The 18,977-nt window shown below is 39.2% G+C and overlaps 5 protein-coding genes across 6 annotated transcripts; 3 read left to right on the top strand and 2 right to left on the bottom strand.

Moving 5' to 3' along the window:
* Window positions 1-113: 113 nt before the first annotated feature.
* tceanc2 (transcription elongation factor A (SII) N-terminal and central domain containing 2) lies at window positions 114-2,347 on the bottom strand. Its single transcript, XM_083928504.1, has 4 exons — window positions 2,061-2,347; window positions 1,823-1,964; window positions 827-1,020; window positions 114-561 (listed from the first exon to the last, which is right to left on the bottom strand). The coding sequence occupies exons 1-4, from the start codon at window positions 2,157-2,159 to the stop codon at window positions 373-375; spliced, it is 624 nt and encodes a 207-aa protein (XP_083784630.1). The 5' UTR covers window positions 2,160-2,347; the 3' UTR covers window positions 114-372.
* A 547-nt stretch (window positions 2,348-2,894) lies between these two features.
* Window positions 2,895-7,270, top strand: tmem59 (transmembrane protein 59). Its single transcript, XM_083928050.1, has 8 exons — window positions 2,895-3,112; window positions 3,325-3,430; window positions 3,686-3,780; window positions 3,883-4,035; window positions 4,461-4,533; window positions 4,867-4,987; window positions 5,361-5,478; window positions 6,540-7,270. Exons 1-8 carry the CDS (start codon window positions 2,957-2,959, stop codon window positions 6,690-6,692), a joined length of 975 nt encoding a protein of 324 aa, XP_083784176.1. The 5' UTR covers window positions 2,895-2,956; the 3' UTR covers window positions 6,693-7,270.
* Window positions 7,271-9,448: 2,178 nt separating this feature from the next.
* Window positions 9,449-11,612, bottom strand: lrrc42 (leucine rich repeat containing 42). Its single transcript, XM_083928736.1, has 7 exons — window positions 11,010-11,612; window positions 10,789-10,920; window positions 10,582-10,703; window positions 10,369-10,454; window positions 10,182-10,295; window positions 9,974-10,058; window positions 9,449-9,867 (listed from the first exon to the last, which is right to left on the bottom strand). The coding sequence occupies exons 1-7, from the start codon at window positions 11,396-11,398 to the stop codon at window positions 9,572-9,574; spliced, it is 1,224 nt and encodes a 407-aa protein (XP_083784862.1). The 5' UTR covers window positions 11,399-11,612; the 3' UTR covers window positions 9,449-9,571.
* A 343-nt stretch (window positions 11,613-11,955) lies between these two features.
* yipf1 (Yip1 domain family, member 1) lies at window positions 11,956-16,645 on the top strand. Of its 2 annotated transcripts, none has more exons than XM_083928732.1 (10): window positions 11,956-12,013; window positions 12,309-12,418; window positions 12,645-12,802; window positions 12,911-12,991; window positions 13,520-13,607; window positions 13,790-13,906; window positions 14,013-14,179; window positions 14,331-14,513; window positions 15,611-15,711; window positions 15,980-16,645. In XM_083928732.1, the coding sequence occupies exons 2-9, from the start codon at window positions 12,385-12,387 to the stop codon at window positions 15,689-15,691; spliced, it is 909 nt and encodes a 302-aa protein (XP_083784858.1). In that variant the 5' UTR covers window positions 11,956-12,013; window positions 12,309-12,384; the 3' UTR covers window positions 15,692-15,711; window positions 15,980-16,645. The 2 variants fall into 2 exon arrangements, with proteins under 2 accessions (XP_083784858.1, XP_083784857.1); XM_083928731.1 differs by having other exon boundaries at window positions 11,974-12,110.
* Window positions 16,646-17,947: 1,302 nt separating this feature from the next.
* LOC310957851 (uncharacterized protein) lies at window positions 17,948-18,706 on the top strand (the record flags this gene model as incomplete). Its single annotated transcript, XM_083928585.1, has 1 exon — window positions 17,948-18,706. One exon carries the CDS (start codon window positions 17,948-17,950, stop codon window positions 18,704-18,706), a length of 759 nt encoding a protein of 252 aa, XP_083784711.1.
* Between the last annotated feature and the right edge of the window lie 271 nt (window positions 18,707-18,977).

The following is an 18,977-nucleotide window of genomic DNA, read 5'->3' as shown; positions in this document are numbered from 1 at the left end:
AATCATTTGTTTGTATAAAAATGTTCACAAAACAGCATAAAAACGTCAACAAAAAATGTTAAGATTCCAGTACAAAGGGACACCCACAATAAATTACATTAGTTTGACTGTGATTTACATGCATTCATAAAACAGTGCAAGGCTGCTGATGTGCCACAAAGTGTAAACATATTTTATATCTCCTTTATAGAAAATAAAGAATATTTTAAAAACAATATTAATAACAATAAAATGTGTATGCATTAAAAGGCCTTGAGAAATTTCAAGTCAAACAGATAGAGGTCTTGTCTGGGTCCAGAACTTTGAAGCCGCCCACTCCACCTAGATGACAATTCTGTCTGATATCAGGTTAATAGAGGTCTTCAATACCATTTATTTCCTGTATTTAGAAACCAGCCGGTTGACTGTCAGTGTGTTGTCCTTCACTTGAGTTCTGATCTCAGGGTTGTGTTTGAAAGCAAACACCAGAGCTCTAACAGTCCGTCTGTATGAACCGCTGACTAACCTGGAGCTCTGGTGAAACACTTCTCTCTCAATGTTGTCTATAAGGCCAGAATCCTCCTGTAGGTCAGATGAGAAGAGAAAAAAAAAAACATACAAGCATAAGTAAACAAATATACAAAATGATTTCAATGGACTTTGGCAGCAAACAAACTTTTTTTTTTTTGTAATGAGAAAGAAACGTATGGAATGTATAAAAGATTGTCCATCAATTTAGATTTCCAAATGATCCCAACCAATGAAATGTAAAATGTGAATTAGGAGTGGGATAACGAGAATGAGTATAACACATTATATTGGACTTCAGTGAGACGCTCTTTCTCACCTTGACCCCCAGGGCCTCAGACATTAGTCTTCTTGCGTTGCTCCTGAGTCCTTCAGACTGTTTGTCGGAGCGCACTTCAATAGACGGTTTATTGGAATTCTCTTCAATGAACGTCCTCCAGTCAGTGTAAACCTTTGCTGCCATTGAACTCACCTCCGGGTCCAGATGCTTCCGCATTTTGTTGACTGAGTGACCTTAAGAGAGAAAGAGGCTTTTTCATCATGCATCGAACTACTTTGTGTAATGTGAATCTGATAGAGAGCCTGGTATTTTTGAGGTTAACAGACTTGATAGCTGTTTGCTCTTTTGAGTTATAGTGCTGCTGTAACACTTCAGTGAAAGACAACTCATGACTTGTGACCATGCAGTGTGTTCAACCTGTGAACTGTATCTCAAGTCGGCCTGGTTGTTTTACAACCCGTGTGACTTCCTGAGCAGAAACCAAATAAAATAGAAACATTTTACGACTCATGCGTGTTTATGTTTTCCACATTAAAGTGCATCGTGTCAGTGCTCTACGCAGCAATATGTGGAATTATCTTGACCAGGAAGTAAACCCAAGCACAAGTATAATTCAGTTTAAAAAGATGTACAAAGAACTTTTTAGAAGGACATTGGGATGAGGGTAGGCGACGATGAGTGGGATACTGGTTATACTGATTGTATTGAGATATCTTACTAAGACATACTGTATATTTGGGTTTTTCTCTTTCTCTTTTTGTATGGCATTGTAAATATTTGACTAACGTTAGAGTGTAAATGTAAATGATTTGGTGTACATATAGAAATAAGTGTAAAATTGAACATGTGATTGTAAGCAGGTGAATAAGGGGTATGTGTGTGTTCCTTTTCAGATACTTACGATTCATTTATTTATAAATATATATATTATAAATATACATTGTCCTAAATTAAATTCGAAATTAATGGATGGATGTCAGCATAGCAACGAGCAAGTGGTTCAATAACTTCTTGAATGGTCTTCAGTCAGTCTACCTATTTTGGTGGACTTGAGCACCTCCCTGGATGGGATCTTCTTGCTCAGCTCCGTCAGGGCAGTCAGCAGGTTGTCCTTGTCCTGTCCTGGCAGCTCCAAGATGGACTTGCAGCGTATGATGTCCTCAATCACAACCACCCTCTGTAACAATCACAGGGCCAATGAGTGACTTAGTAAATCTGTCCCACAGTAGCATTGAATTTGCCTGATCATTCACATGTAGGACTGATAGCTCACCCGTAAAGATTCAATTGTAGTTTGTTTATAGACCTTTTCGGTGCTTTTCGATTTTTTAGGTGTGCCCCCCTTGGGAAGCCGCACTACAAACTTGTCCATGAGACTGGTTAGTTTTGTTCAATACAAGGAAACTAGTTGTCGTTAACTTAGTTGAGGTCAGAAGCAGGTTTCAGAGTCAACAAATGCTAACTGTTGTTAGCAGTTATATGCCTGGTTAGATCAACTCAACTCTAATCTTGGTTTGAAATTCACTGTCTTTAACCCACTGCTATCTTCATTAAAGTCATTCATTCATACTCCACTGATTAATATATTCCTTCATAACAGCAACTGTGGCAAATCTGTTTGCTAAAGCTAGCTGTTGCTACCGCTAATAAACACAGATGCTACTCGAGCCATGAGTAGGCACGACCAATGTTGCGTTTAGGTGCTGTCGGAAATAACAGACTCAATCAGCAAAGTGGGAAATAAATAAGGTAAACAATTGTAAGCTTAGCTATAATGGCACAAAAGGAACTAAAGAAATACAAAACAAAAAACGCAAGAGGCATAGGCCCCAAAATTCAATACATTATAAATACCATGTAACTCAAACTTGTATGCGTAAAATTAAAAAACTTAAAATGATTTATAACTCATGTTCATATGAGTCTACCATGCTCAAAATGATGTATAACTAGGACGGTTTAATTCCCAGAGTAACAATCGGGCATTTTCACGCTGATTATTGTCGATTTTCTACTAAATTTGAAGAGTCGAGGCCTTTACAAGGAGCACTTAAACAAAGCAAAAACGTTTAGTAACAGTCTCGCGTGAGGCAGAGTTCCCGCGAGATAACGGACCGATTAAGGAGGAGGAAGAAGAGCGTGTTGTTTGTTTAGGTTTTCGCAGACAAAATGGGGACTGTTTCCTCCTTTGTCTGTATGTTTGGACTTTTCATCTTGCTTGCGTGCACATCAGCATCTTCAGATGTATTCGACAGCGTCCTGGGAAACACAGCGTCCTGCCATAAGTCATGCGAAATGACATACAGTTTGCACACATATCCACGGGTGAGTAATGTTACTCATTTCGATGGGGAAAGTAATGTCTGCTAGCGTGAGCTAACGTTTGGTAAGTTGGTGAAGCAAAAGTGGGTCTGTATACTTTGTCACAACGCATTTTGTTTAATTAAATGTTTTAGGTGAAGTTAAGTGTGTCACCTTCCACGACTACTGTTGTTTTTCATTCTCGAGTCGATCAACTGGTCCTGCTTGTTTCCTAGGAGGAGGAACTGTATGCCTGTCAGAGAGGCTGCCGTCTGTTCTCCATTTGTCAGTTTGTCCGTGACAGCGATGGTCTGAACCAGACCAAATCTGAATGTGAATCAAGTAAGCTATGCTCTGAGCCTTTGACCTATTTAATTCCCCAGTGTACAGAGTCCAGGACTTTATGATACCTCTGTGTATCTGTGTAATCGCCTGGTCTACTGTGAAGCTATAAACGGGACATCCTGAATGTAATCAGCCCCATGTTTCCACACCCAATTCAAATTCGACTTGCTCTAATCGCCTCTTTCTCTTATGTCTGAAACTCTGTTCTACCATCTGTTACCTTCTTCTCACCACCTCACCTCACTTGTGCAGCCTGTCATGAAGCCTACGTCCAATCTGATGAACAATATGCATGCAACTTGGGCTGTCAGAATCAGCTTCCATTTGCTGAGCAACGTCTTGAGCAGGTACACGTATATAACGATCCCTTAGTGGTCTTTGGGGTGAGATAGATCTCTTAGTACAGGACAGTGTGCTGTAGTATTTTATTTTGGGTTGTTTTTTTTCAGTTGGAGGCCATGATGCCTAGGATTCACCTGCTGTACCCACTGACTCTGGTCAGAGGGCTTTGGGAGGATGTAATGAGTCAGGCCCACAGCTTCATCACTTCCACATGGACATTCTACCTCCAGGCTGATGATGGCAAAGTTGTCATTTTCCAGGTAGGCTGTTGTACTAATTAGAGGAAAAAAGCTATACATTCTGCAAAGAGCTGCAGGGATTACTCATTTAATCAATTAGATTTCAACTCCAAACTCTCTAAATCCAGCTTTTCAAATGTGAATATTCTGGTTTTATTCCTCCTCTGACGATAAATTGAATATCTTGGAGTTGTGGACAAAACAAGACATTTGAGAATGTCACCTTGGTCTTTGGGAAACGCTGATCCACATTGTTTACCATTTCTTACATGTTATAGACCTAACAACTAATTATTAATTGAGAAAATGATTGACAGATTCGTTGACAATTAAATAAGTAATTTTTAGTTGCAGCCCTAATTGTGTATGCAAAATTGCAAACATCCTGTTATCGTAAAAATGTAATGAAGATCACTGTGAAATAGTTTCTGTCTTCTATTCAACAGACTGAACCGGAAGTTAAGTTTTTCTCCCAGTTTGAAGTGGAAAAGGACATTAAAGAGGAGCCACAGAAGGGCTGTAAGTCCTCCAGTCAATTTTCTTAAAATCCACTTAATCGATTGAAGTTAGGGATATTCTCTACAGTTCTTTATTGTCAAGAAATGTTACAAATAGAACAAAAACAGCAATGAATGTATCTTTACAAGTATTGTCTGTCTGTGTAGTGAGAACTTGATTTATTACGTTCCTCTTTGCAATGTGGTCCACAAAAATACATAGTGTTTTTCGTCTTTTCATGAAATGTGCTCACAATAAGAAAAAATGGAATGTTTCTAATCTATAAGTCTACACCAAGGAAAATGAACATATTCATATGTGCATGTTAAGTAACTTTTTTTTCTCATTTTCAAGTCCCTGGGTTGAGCCCAGTTTATAAAGAATATCATCGCACTTTAATCCAGGAGAGGGACAGAGATATGACTGGTGACCGCAGCTACGATGATGAATACAACCTCTTCAGCTGTCTTTCAAGGTTGGTTAGCACACAATTATCTACATTGTCGAGGGACTTAATTAGTTTGACTTGCTACATAGAGCATGACCTAACACCACCAGCCACACAAGCTTAATATTTGTATGTTAGCGCTTGTTGTCTGTTGGGTTACTTGATATGCTGGGGAACTGAGCTGTTCATATCACATCTTCACATTCATGTGTTTACTTTTTGGGTGTGTTGTTGCAATGGTTCATGGTGCCTGGTTGCTTGATTATTTTTTTTGTTTTGTTTTTTACTCATTATTTTGCATTGAAACTGAGCTGCTGCTGCTGTACCAGAATAATTACCACCAACACTGTTGCATGGCAATACAAAACTAGATATTTATAATCTAATCTCTTCTCTTCAGGAATCCTTGGCTACCAGGGTGGATCCTCACCACAACTCTGATCCTGTCTGTGTTGGTCCTGATCTGGATCTGCTGTGCCACTGTGGCAACTGCTGTAGACCAGTATGTACCTGCTGAGGTAAGCTCTGTACTTTGGCACTTTGATTAGAGATGCACCGATCCGCTACCCGAATCGGATATCTGCTCCAGCCGACCGATCCAGCAATTTGATGCTGTTCAACACCAGTTAGGGTTTTATATTACATTTTAATGTACACTTTATTTGTCAATAAATAATATTAAGTACATTTATAGCCGTTAATTTAACTTTTTTTAACAAGGCTAAATGTTTGTCAAGCCCGATGTCTTCACTCACATGGTAAGGTAAACAGTAGTACCAGATCGGTATTGGCCAACTGCATCGGTGCATCTCTAACTTTGATTAACATACATGCTCAATCAAATAAATGTTGTGTAATTTCAGGGTGCTGTAGTTTTGTTTTTGTTCTTTTTATGGTTGATAGCTTTTTTATAGGCAATCGTTAAAAGAGTTTGACAATGACATTTTTATAAATTTGCTGATTCACTTTCTTGTCGAGTTAGATAAGATCTATTGCCCTACTCCACTCATGTGTTTGTAGTGTAGACATGTGGCTGGAAATGGCTTGCATGTTTCTGTCCAAAGGAAACAATCTGCAATCTGCCTACCAGCACCTCTAAAACTCACAAACAAATACATTATTTCTTGATTGTTTAATCAGTACAGAAACATAAATGTAAAATTAACATATACGGCTATTTCTTTGGGTGGAATCAGTAACGCCAGAGTTTCCACTGGTTGCCAACCGTTTTTGTACAAATCAGAGAAAAAAATATATATCTTTATTTTTTAACTTTTGGACAGAGCCATGCTAGCTATTTCCTGTATTTGTTCTAAGCTGTTGAATGCAACTTCATATTAAGCGTACAGATGTGAAAGTAGCATTGATCCATCCAACTCTCTGCAAGAAAGCGAATGATGTATTAACCATTTCCCAAAATGGCACCTGTAATGTGAAACAGATAATTGGAAATGCAGAACATACTCTATTTTCTCTTTAACATATTTAGCATTTTTGCTTTATAATAAAATTGAAGATTGTAGTTGGGAAAAGCCATAACAATATTTCAGAAGTTTTCCTTTTTTTTTTTTTTTTTCAGAAATTGAGCATCTATGGTGACCAGGAGTTTGTAAAGGAACAGAAACTGACTCCATATCCAGCGTCTTCCCTGCTGATCATTACCTCCAAAGGGCCCGAGGAAGAGGCCGGGCCACTCCCTTCCAAAGTCAACCTGGGCCAGTCCGACGTCTAGAAGCCAAAGCTGTAGCAGAGAGGGGATTTCCTCTTTTATGAATAATATTTTTCTTAATTTTTATCCTCTGGCTCCAGACCTGTGTTTCATGTGGTCTAAACTGAAGTAACTACCTGCAGAAGATTTTGTATCGATATGTTTCATCTCCCTTTTTTGATGCTTTTAAAATTGAAGTGAAGGTTCTCTTCTGTATATGGGTATAATTGAGGCATTATAGTATAGTGATGGCAGTACAAGTAAAATATGTTTTGGGATTTTTCTTCAATTTTGATGTGTGCATTAGCTCTCTGTTGGTGTGCTTATTTTCTTCAAAAATGGTAAGAAAAACAACTATTTGTGATTTGAAGTGACAGGGTTCAACTCATACCCTCAACTTTTGGAGAAATAATTGTGCTAATATTGCAGACTCTCCCTGTTCGTTCTTGTTTCTACTGCAGTGATTTCCACACAATATTGAATTTTACAATACACGTCTATGCTCTAAAAGCTAATAAATAGTGATGGTACACACAGTGGGTCTTTTCTGCTTCACTGTTGTCTGTTCTTATAATGATGGATCAGAATTAAATACAATGGTGTGACAATGTGGGTGACTTTTTATTCATTCCTATACTGTAGCTAACTTGGAGTCTATCAGTAAACACATCAAGGATGTAGCCAGGATTAAAGTAACCAGTGTAATACTTTTCAATGGGAGACATTCAGAAAAGAGCCCCTGCCTTAATGTTTAAAAAAAGCTCTTGAAAAGTCAAACTACACTACTGTATGCTACTACAGTATGTTTCTTGTTCAGGTTAAAATGCTGTGATGGTGATATTTGCAAACAGCATTAAATTTACAACTCTGGCGACCATTTATTGTTAAACCTTTTTTGTTAAAAGTGTATATGCAACATTGCAGGGAAAAGCACTACGGTCCTATGTGACTGTTTATCGCTCTAATCACTGTAATAGGGAACAGTCTGAGGGCTTCCATGTGCAGCAATGAATCATCACATGGTTTGCTTACCACTGGAATTGTAATTAAAAGAGGTCACCCTGGAATCTAAAAATTGATAGCTACATTATACGTAGCCTACCCAGCCATTTTACTAGCTTGTGTGGACTGCTCTAAGGTGACCATGAGAGAAGCAGCAATTGCACAGTACACAAAAATTGAATTCATGGGTGAAATAACCTACTAGAGGACCAGAGATTGACCCTCTTTTTCCACCACTGTGCTATATGCAGTGTTTCTGATATGGGACACTACCTAGCCTCCAGGTTTTCTGTGTGGTAATTTGATTTACAGCGGAACTGCACTGATTTTTCACTGCATTGTCTGTCTGCAGGTCTCGGGGAGAACTACTGCACATGTGAAGAAAAGTCGTATCAAGCCTTTTGTGGTTCAGAGGGAGCTATGCAAAGTTTGATAAATTGCCTCCAGTGGTGTCACTTGGCATCAGTTGGGGGTGAGGACTATAAAATCTGGGGTTTAGGAGTTAGCTTACCAGACCTGGTTGTGTCTAGATGACAACCCAATTTTTGCAAAAGTGGTCAGATGGTCATGGTTAGGCAGTTCATTTGCATGATTAAGGTTAGGTATTGGACCAGACTCCCAAGAGTTTTTACAAATCTAGGGTTAGCATCTAGACACGACCCTGTAGCCGGCTGAGAATACATTAGCTGCTACCCTGCACAGCAGCTGGATTCTCGGGAGATCACGTCATGTACCAGGGTTTGCCAAGGAAGAAGAATGTGTGGAATAAAGAACTATTAATTTTGATACCTTTTTAAAAAAAAAAAAAGACTGCTCATTGTCTCCAACATGAGTGCAATGCTAAATCAGTTCTGATCTCTTAGGAACACAAGCCATACACCAGGACCCTCTTCAAAACAGGGATGTGAGATAAGATAATAAAGCAACCACATTAAAGGGATAGTTTGGCTTTTTTGTAGTGGGTTTCTATGTTGTGTGTATAGGGGCAGCAGCTAAACGTTTTGTAGCCACCGAAAAAAAAATTCTGTTTCAATGTATGCTCTATTTAGAATATTTGCTTCTTTATTACCACAAGACAGCACTTTCCTCCAGTTTCCACTGAAGTTGCCCCTCTTTCTCTTTCGGCAGTTCAGTCTCCCTCTGCAAATGATCTTATTCTGTATACTTCAGCTCATAAAGGGATCCTCCCTAAACCGTAAAAAGTCTGACCCAAACAGCTGGTCTGTGGAGTGTGTGGCACAGTTGCGCTTATGCGTTGAAAAAATGTAGTGTCTGTCTGACGACAAAGGTAAAACAATGAAAATGTTCTAAATCTAGCGTGGGCTTTTTTTCCTAAGATGACTAAGGAACATTTTGTTGCTGCCCCCATCCACAGCAACTTACATGTCAGTGCTCCTGTCTGTTTGGTGCTGACCATCATTTACTAGGTAATACACTGACTATGTATAAGTACCTCATACAACCCCGCTTCAAGAAAATCCAAACTGCCCTTTTAAGGTCCCTATCTTATCTATGAGCTTCGGTGCTATTACCAAACAAATGCTTATTTAAATTAGCATGGAACCAGTTCACACACTGCTCCTGGGCAGTTGTCCACTTGGCCCAGACGGTAATCCAATATTGATATAATTGGCCTCCACTCCAACACTGGCGTATTTGGTCTGATGAGCACACTGTTCTATTAATCAGCTAGTTTCAAAACAACAAAATGTTAGGCGAGGAAGTGAACACACAAATTGCTAAACTTTATTTATAAAATATATATAAACAATGCCAAAAGGAGTCTAAGAAGAAAGTGTTCACCAGTGTTGGAAAATATTCTTGCTCATTTGAGCCTGAATGTTACCGGTTCACGGACACACTCAAGCTGCTCTTTGTGGAATGCTACATAGATGCATACCTCAATAGCTGTTCAACAAGTCAATGTCCTCTGCAGTAAGGGGTGATGAGGACAAACGTTTTGTGGGAGGACTTTGATGTGAACTGTCACATCCTTCTGGCTGACGCTGCCTTTTTTTGATATTGTTCCTTGAAGGATTCACGTCATTATTTGTTGTTGAAGGAGTCTGTCTCTCTGGTAAGAGGTGGTTTGCTGCAGGTCTGAAGAAATGCAGTCTCTCTCTCTTGGCCTCTTCCTCGCTCTCACATACCATGGGTGCTGCATTCAGTACTTCTCTGACAAACGTCTGCCTGCCAACTAGAGAACAAAAACACTTTCAAGATTGTCTTAGGTAATGTGTCATAATCTTGACTTTTTTAAAAATAGCTTATTACAATGTGAATGGGCTGTAAAACGATCTTACAAAAGCGAAGTGCTGATGTTCTGGATTCATCCAGTTTCTTCTGTTTTGGCATTTGTGAGCTACTTGTTTCCCACTGGTTTACAACCTGAAAATGAAACCACGCATTTATTCATGCATGTTACGAGATGTCAAACAGCACTACGTCTGACACATTTAGCCTATAATTAAAGAACAGTGTTTACTTTTATCAACATCTGAAAATATTTACCTGCTCTGCCCAACCTTCTGTTTTACACCTTGAGTGATCAAAGGTGTCCAGTGGTTTCTCAGAATAAATGAGTCCCAACAGGTCCCATATGGTTGTCTTCAATCCTGTGCAAAGCTAGAGGTATAAATTACATTTAGATTACAATAAAGCTGCAGCCAAGAGTTGCACACAACCATTACTGTCGTACCTTCAAACTGGTCCCAGATACATCAAGATTTTCAAGTTTGGGGAGGCATTTGAGGTATCTTAGAGCCCTCACTGAGATTGGGTTATCTGTATGAGAAACAGAATAATTGATCAACATCTTAAGGAGGGATGGCAACTTCAAAGTCCTTTAAAGTGGTGGTGGTATATGTGCTGCCACAACAATGTGAAAACATATGATATTTTGGTTACTAACAGGAAACATCAAGTAACTGAAGACAGTCCAGTCCCTTCCTCAGCATCCGGATAGGCGCAGTCAATCTTTGTAGGCCAACATCTGACAGGCTGTTACCACCAATGAGAAGCTGAATTAGGCTGCTGAAGAAGAAAGGTAGAAGTGTTAGTACCATCGCTTCTTAAATTCTCCACATCACGTCTTTAGGGCTGAGAAGTAAGGTGTTACCTTGCCAAAGAGCTGGATGTTAGATGCTGGAATATCTCATGATCATCACCCAGTCTGCAGCCAAACAGATCCAGACACTTCAAACTATGAAATGTTTTTATTTCGTCCACCCTCTCGTGAAAGAGTGGAAATCTGCAGAAATGAAAGGGACGAGAGATGCTGTTGACTGTCTCTGGCAAATGAAACTGGCAGGCTGGAGGTGTGTTGCCACTATAATTTACCTATTTCTCAGGCAGAGGGATCCGAGCACCATCTCCCCATATGCATCGCTGAATAATTGCAGGGCTTTGGGAGAAATGTCTGCGTTAAGAAATACACGATTCTCCTCTGCTGCTGCAAAAAGTTTTTCTCCTATTTGCTCAGGAAAGCCCACCAGAGAGTCCACATGGTGAATGTTGTCAGCGACGAATAACAGAGTGATGTCAAAGAGAGATTTTGTAGTGTATCTCAGACTTCCTTCTGCATTGTAGGTGAATATGAAGTGCTCTTTTCTCAGCACAAACGGGTTTGTCCTTCTGCACGATGACACTGGCTTTGGCTGTGCCAGGACTATGTCACTGACACGCCGAAGATTGCCTCTTTCTCGGACATAAATGGCGCTATTGTCCATACTAAGGTCACACTTTTACTTTTCGTGTGAAAAGGACAAAACTCTTAACTCATACACGTTTATTCAGCAAGCCGGTTGAACACCTTAAGTCGAGTATTTACGTTACAGAAACTGAAGGTAGCTCGCTAGTTAGCTAATCCATGGTCCCCGGTTGACTGAGCTAAGACCAAAAGGACCCCTAAGTCTTAAGTAAGACTCCTGTTTTTCATTTCCTATCGTTCATCGTCTTATTTCGCTTATTTCGCCAAGTTACTTACCACTTTCGTGGTTTTTGTTTAGCACAACATTATGTGAAGTTCCATGTTGTAGCCTACCGTGCAAGTTATCAGTTGTGGGCATTGCTTGCCTACTTCAAAATAAGAGTCCACTAGTATTAGAAACTCGTTTCAAGATCGCAAAATACCAAGTAAGTCGCAAAAAATCCCCTTAATAAAATTCTAAAAACCACCCTTTACAACCCATCTCGACACCGTTAAATATATGTTAAATTATAAAAGTTCAAACCCTTACTTTGAAAATATCTGGTAACAGGAAGAAGTCTTGTTTACATGGCTAGTATTTCCTGTTCTTCCAGCTAACATTAGCTGAGAGAAGTGAAATGATTTAGATAATTTGGTAAGCATGCACAGTTTTGAAGAAAATAACCGAAAGTATTTTAAAGTTGCGTTTTAAACACAACTGAGGACTAGAGTTACGTTGGGCAGTAAACTTAGTAAGTGCTATGCTAACGTTAGCTCAGTTAATGTAAGTTGTTGATGCGCTGTCAAGGACTTGGTAGTTAACTAACTCAAAACGTTAATGTTGTTTCCTTTTTCCTGCTTTACTCATAGTTTACAACGTTGAAGACAACATACGGGGAAGTAATGAGTCGGCTTAGGAGCTTAACAATGTGTGTTTCTTTCCTCTACAGCTTTCTATAATCAAGTTGTTTTGCCGATAAGAGTTTCTGAGAGACGAACCACGTCACGGGGAGTGAATCCGTGTCAATGGCGTCGATAAATGATCCATTCCAGTTTCAGGGTAAGTGTCCCTCTCCACAGCATTTAGTGTTATTAGGAAATGAAGTTGCTCCATTGATGTTTTAGTTGATTTGCTTCATTGACGTTTTACAACAGTTTACTGTGCTCTCTCACATCCCTCAGAACCGTCCCTGTGCGGCAATGTGATACGTTGGTGTGCAACAATGCCTACAACAAATGTTAACATTTTGGATTGATACTTTTCATTTATCCACGTTATGAATTAGAATTTGAAGAAGCTGGCAATCTGTTGGAAACCGACAGAGATGCAACCACCATTAGCATTGAAGATGACTATATGAAACCTGACAACCAGAGAAAAGCTGCTGGTTTCACTCCTGATGGTGGTGACGAGGACCCACTTGCCAGTGATGACAGGACAGAGGTCTGCACAACACTTTCCCCCCCAACACATTTCTGTGAATTATCAAATGTTGTTGGATCAAGTATGTATTTGATTAATTTTGCTTTTCTCCATTTTTTTTCATTGAAGCTTCTCTCTGGGCAAATGAAAAGTGTCCCCTTCTGGACGTTTGAGTACTACCAAAGATTCTTTGACGTTGAGACCCATCACGTAATATATTTAAAACCTATTTGAGTGACTCTTTACCACTGTGACTTGTAGAGATGTTCCGATACGTTCCTTCTCTATACAGTTTCAAATACCTAAACTTGCCTATCAGCTGATATAGAGGACTGATTTTATACCAATACATTAAAAAATACATTATAATTTATTATTTATAACAGTTGAATACTTCTAACCCTTTATGGATTTTGTATTATTGTTATCCTTGTTGTATAGCATGGCTCAGGTTCTACATATAGAGAATGAATGCCACAGAAAGTATTATCTAATTTGACAGCCATAAATAAATTATTCTAATGTTGATTTTTTTTTTTTTGGAGGGTCTAAGTTACGTGGTATCAGATCAGACTTAAGTACTAACTGAGACAAATACCAGCATTTTAGGCAGTATCAGTGGCTTTTCTGATACTGGTATCGATGGAACAACTTTAGTGACTTGTAGTATGGAGTGGTTCAGAATAAATGTAGCTTTTATGAGCTTACACAGGTAACAGTTATTGACATTTCTTTCAGGTGAAGGAAAGGATCATTGGATCAGTGCTGCCATGGCCTGGAAAGAACTTCATTCATGTCCACCTACGTAGAAATCCTGATCTTTATGGTTAGCACTTAAACTGTTTAACATCTATGTTCCAATAAGAGGTTGACATCTTTTTGCTTTGGATAATAAGAGAATACCGTGTCCCTGTTCTGTACTGGAGCTTAAATTTGGTAACATTCGTAATGAATGTTGTTTAAAGAAACCAAACTAAGATACTGTTGCTTGATATTTGTGCTTTTCAGGACCATTCTGGATTTGCACCACTCTTGTGTTTGCCATTGCCATCAGTGGAAACATATCCAACTTTCTGGTGCACTTGGGCAAACCAAACTATAAGTACACCCCAGAGTTCCGAAAAGGTCAGTGTTGTTATTTGTTGGTATTTGTGGCTCACCTTTCCAGGTTGAATGTAAGAGGAAACTGTTGCTTAAATACTTTTATTTTCAAATGTGTTGTGTTTTCTAGTGACTATAGCTGCAACAGCAATCTTCAGCTATGCTTGGTTTGTGCCCCTTGGCCTCTGGGGTTTGCTGCTTTGGAGAAACAACAAGATCATGAGCTTAGTGTCATACTCCTTCATGGAGATTGTCTGTGTGTATGGATATTCCCTTGCAATTTACATACCAGCAGTGGTAAGCCCTGAAATCTTAATTTCAGAATAATAGATGTAACAGTTATTAATACAATGTGATGTGGCTGCAATGGATGACAAATCCTGGCAGTAAATAATTACTTATTTCCCCTTGAATACATTTATAAAACGCACTGTTTTTAATATATTAGGTCCTGTGGATTATCCCATATGAATGGCTGAGGTGGTGCTCCATCGTGGTGGCTCTCTGCCTCTCTGGCTCAGTTCTGGTGATGACTTTCTGGCCTGCAGTCCGGGATGACCACCCCAAAGTTATCATAGCAATCATGTCGGTCATTGTTGTGCTCAACGTCCTGCTCGCTGTTGGCTGTAAGGTAATTGTGCTCACCATAGTTATGATGCTGCCTTTACATTGCTTTACTGCAAGTGTGATGGCTTGATTTGACAAAACAAGAAACCTACAAGCCACTGAGCGCCTGCCATTTGTACTTTCCTAATTGACGCTTTACCTGTGTGTTTGTGTAGTAGGTATTCATAAACGTCCCTATGGGCATTGTGCATTTATTTGTACACCATCAACGCTGATCTGCATGCACTTATACATAATAACTTGCATATAAACAAACAAGCGGCTCAATATGATACACATGAGGTGACACGATGACAACGTTCAAAAACGGTGTGCCTCTACCGGCAACAACACACCATCATAGCTTCACCTATTCATGCCCTCCCCTTACCCCTCATACCACCTAGTGTGCAAACAGGGAAATTACCATAGTTGAACAAATTAACTTCATTCTAATAAATACAAAAATGGCTCCAACAGTAAGGATTGATTACAAATTTGGGAGATATGGAAAATAAATCTGTTCGGGGGGAAATAAGATACAACATTCATTGTCCTGCTTTGGCAAACTACATCTTCATTAATCCTGTTGATTCAAGCAGCTGTCCATCTTGGTGTAGATAACGGCAATGATTGACTCACTCTCATTTGTCCTCAGTAATCTCAATAGCATGGCCAAGCTTTGACCCAACTTGTCTAAGTCAATCACAAACACTACAATATATCTGCATGTCTCTCCCTGTTTGTTTCTGGGAAGTGACTGTACCTGATAGTGTCAGGTCAACTCCCTGGGGGGGACTCTTCACTGGAAACTGTGACCGCATTGGCTAACTGGTGTGAGAACGGGCTGTTAGTGCACTTCTTAATGTGAATACTGTCAGGCGCACAGGGGTATCAAATGACTGGTCACATTCGTGTAATTAGTCTACAAAGTAAGCCCATGTCTGAAGGTTGACCAAGATAAATGGATTGTGCAGATGCTGCATTCACTGAATATTTGCCGCACACAGACTCACAGACACACTGGCTTTAGTTCTTGATTTATCAGTAGTTTCCTCTTAATCATGATTGCTTTTCTGATCAATTTTACACTCTCCTTTCTTTCTTCGGTTGGTTGTTTAGGCCTATTTCTTTAGCGAACCGGTAGCACCAGCTGCCAATTCTGCTGCAACAGTGTTGACCAAGGCAACGTCTTCGACATGAAAGCCTTTCATTGTCTAAAGGTAAACAATAGTGACCCAGAAGCATTGTACAAATACCCAAATCACCTGATACACATGAGTAATATTCCTCCATGTTTATTAACTTTCAATGGTATTAAGAATGATGACCTCACACTTCATTAGCACCTCTCCATTGTTGACCTATTTTAGTGGCTTAGGCTGACGTGTGTGTTTTTTTTTGACCTGCTAAAGCAGAGCATCTGATACCAGACTTCCTTTACATGTTTTCTCCTTCCCAAAGCAAGTGTTTTTCTTTTTTAAATTGCAGGTTCTCCTGTTGCCTTATTAGAGAGAATCGGGTTGCTGTGGCGAGGTCACGGGCCATCTGGATTTCACCTGCACACGGACATTCTTGCTCAAGACTGTAAAACTCAGCGCGCATGCTTGGTTTAAGTGCATGGCCTCTGAAAATGAACACTGGTACCAAGTATGTTATTTTAATGGGGTGGGTTCTAAACTTCCTTAAAGATAAATGTGGTAAGGTGTTACACAGTACACGGGGTCTTGTGTAGTATGGTAGTTTTCCGCTTTATAGTTCTTATGTTGATATCAGAATCAGAAATACTTTAATAATCCCAGGGGGAGATTATTTAAATTTGGTTTAGTTTGGATAACCAGTCTGTGCAGTTATGTTGATGATCAACATTTTTTGTATTTGCTTTTTTTTTTTTCAGGTAATGGGAACTGGCTAGTATACTCTGTGTCAAGAATAATCTGTATGAATAGCACTAGAACTATAGATGTTGGTAGGATATCCAAGGGTTGGACTTATTTTGTACATATATAGTTATTGTATTTTCCTCTATAACCGCAAGTGCCCCTTAACTAATGCCAAAGACCCATCCTAAATATCCAAGGCATTAACAACTTTTGTAACAATTTTTTTAAAGTAATTTGTTTTTATCGTGACAAAATGCATTTGATAAAATGTATTAAATTAAAATTGTCCATTCTTAATGTGTGTTTCAAGGGGGAAAATTAAACATGATTGCCAGGTAACCAGCAGAGATCATACAGGTTAAACAAAAATACATGTTGTTACTCAGTGAGTTCTAAAGGTGCTGGTAAGTGGATTTTATTACCCTCAACAGAGCCAGGCTAGCCGTTTTCAGTCTTTATGCTAAGCTAAGCTAACCGGTTTTCCAGTATGAGTGGTTTCAATCCTCTCATCTATCAAAGAAAATAAGCCCATTAACCAAAACATCAAACAATTACTTATTATAAATAACATTAAAATCGCTTTGATATTTTTTACACTAAAATCCAAAACATAGAAAACAGCCGAGACAACTGAAGTAAAATCATTTTAAAAACAATTTAGCACACGTATCGAATTACTGCTGAGTTTAATTTCCTAATAATAATAAAACATCTGGGTTCAATCCATCTGTAAAAACAGTGTCTACTGTCTAGGTCCTCCTGAATATGTCTAGTGATAGCATAGTTGCATCATTTAAATGCTTAAAATGTTTTGGTTCACCCATTTTCTCTTAGTAAACCAGGTTTTTTAAGGTAGGACAACCTTAAATTATCCCAGCTCCCGCACATGTAGGCAATGTGACTCTTCTACCAGCTCCTGCTTCCAGTACACGTCAACAGTTGGACATTTTAAATATTTAAGCGGGAGATCGTAACTAATTGATATAACTTCAGCATTTCAAAGAGAGCGTCTAACTTTGAAAGTGAACATTTGGCTGCTGCTACAGTTTTTCCAACTCATCCATCTTATCTGTCATGTGGTCAAGCAAACTGATAGAATCTACTGTGTCACTGTTTGGATGCACAGATCACCTGCAGTGGAAAATGTTACTTATGTATGTAAAGCCCGTTTCTAAGGAACACAGCATGTGGTCGGCACCTCACACACAGGGTACCTCTGTTAAGCCTGTTTCATATTTCCTTTGATTAACATGGACATAGTTTTTAGATTAATTACCAAATTAGAAAAAGAATTGTGTCACTTGAAACGGTGTCAAAGGGTTGGTGGCGCCCTAATTATTGGTCATTCTAGCCCCAGCTTTGAGTTACACAGGAGCTGCCTGTTAAACAGATAGCCCTTTTAGACGAATGTCACCTGCCTCAGTCTCAGGTATGCATGTAGCTGCTCGTGCTTGTGAAGTGGATTTACGACACAATGCTCAAGGACCATTTGCGTAGCTTGGAGTAATAATAATTAAAAGAAAATGCCTTTTAATGTTTACATTTTTATATTTTGATTTGGAAATCCTGCCATACGATGGCCACCTCAAATGGGAAAGGTGAAAAAGTGTCCAAATTTGAGACATTGAAACTTTTGGAGAAATGCAGAAAGGAGAGAGATGATGCCATGCACAGAGAAAGTGTTCTAAGAGAGAAACTCAGGCAGTATGAGTCAAGGATGCGATCAACTGAGGCTCTGAAGCAGAAACTGAAGACCTTGACTATGGACAACAAAGAGCTGAGGAAACAAGTGAAGGCTCTTCGTACTGAGATTGGACTCGAGTGCAGCCCTAAATTCAATGGAAAGACCACAATGGACATAATCAAAGACTTGCATGAAAAGGAACTTGAGTGCAGTTCCATGGTGGAGAAGGCTGGGAAACTGAGTCTGACCATTGATGATTTGACTTCAGAGTTGGCAAATACAGTCACCTCTAAAACACTCTTAGAGGATCAAGTGCAGTCCTTGCAGCAAAATCTCAAAGATATGACAAATAATCAACGCCGTCTGCTGAAGCTGTGGGAAGATAAGAAGGTCCAGAGGGATCAGCTCGCCCTTCCTGCAATTGCCCAGAAACATGGACAGAAACCATTCGCCCATAAAACAGTTCAAACTGAGATGTCCGTCAGTTCATCACAAAAGCTCCCAGTCAGTGCTTTTGAGACCAAGCCGTTCTCTCGGGACCATGACAAAAAGGCAGTTTTGGATAAACACAGTTTTCCTACTTATGGAAATGGATATCATCATGATAAGAAAGCTTTCATGCATGATGAAACCAAAGGAATTAGGAATTGACTCAACTCAATGGCAGCCATTAACACAGCATTGGCAAAGTAAAGCAGAGATGTAGCAAATTGTTATTATTAGTGTGTGATATATTCTGTTAATAAACAAATGAGTAAAAGAGATATAATTTAAATGATGTAAAGGTGTTTCATTTTGGGTTTTTTTGTGTAATTTTATGCTGTGACAAGATACTTACTTGTATTAATCAATCTATCTATCATTATAGATTTAAATCAACATTAACTGAGGCAGCTTTTAAAAGCTATTGTTTGTGAGCTTG

This window comes from Echiichthys vipera, assembly GCF_963691815.1.
Source record: "Echiichthys vipera genome assembly, chromosome: 15".
In the NCBI taxonomy this organism is placed as follows: domain Eukaryota; kingdom Metazoa; phylum Chordata; class Actinopteri; order Perciformes; family Trachinidae; genus Echiichthys; species Echiichthys vipera.
Note: the sequence above shows the minus strand (reverse complement) of the source record. Positions and strands in the feature narration are given on the sequence as shown.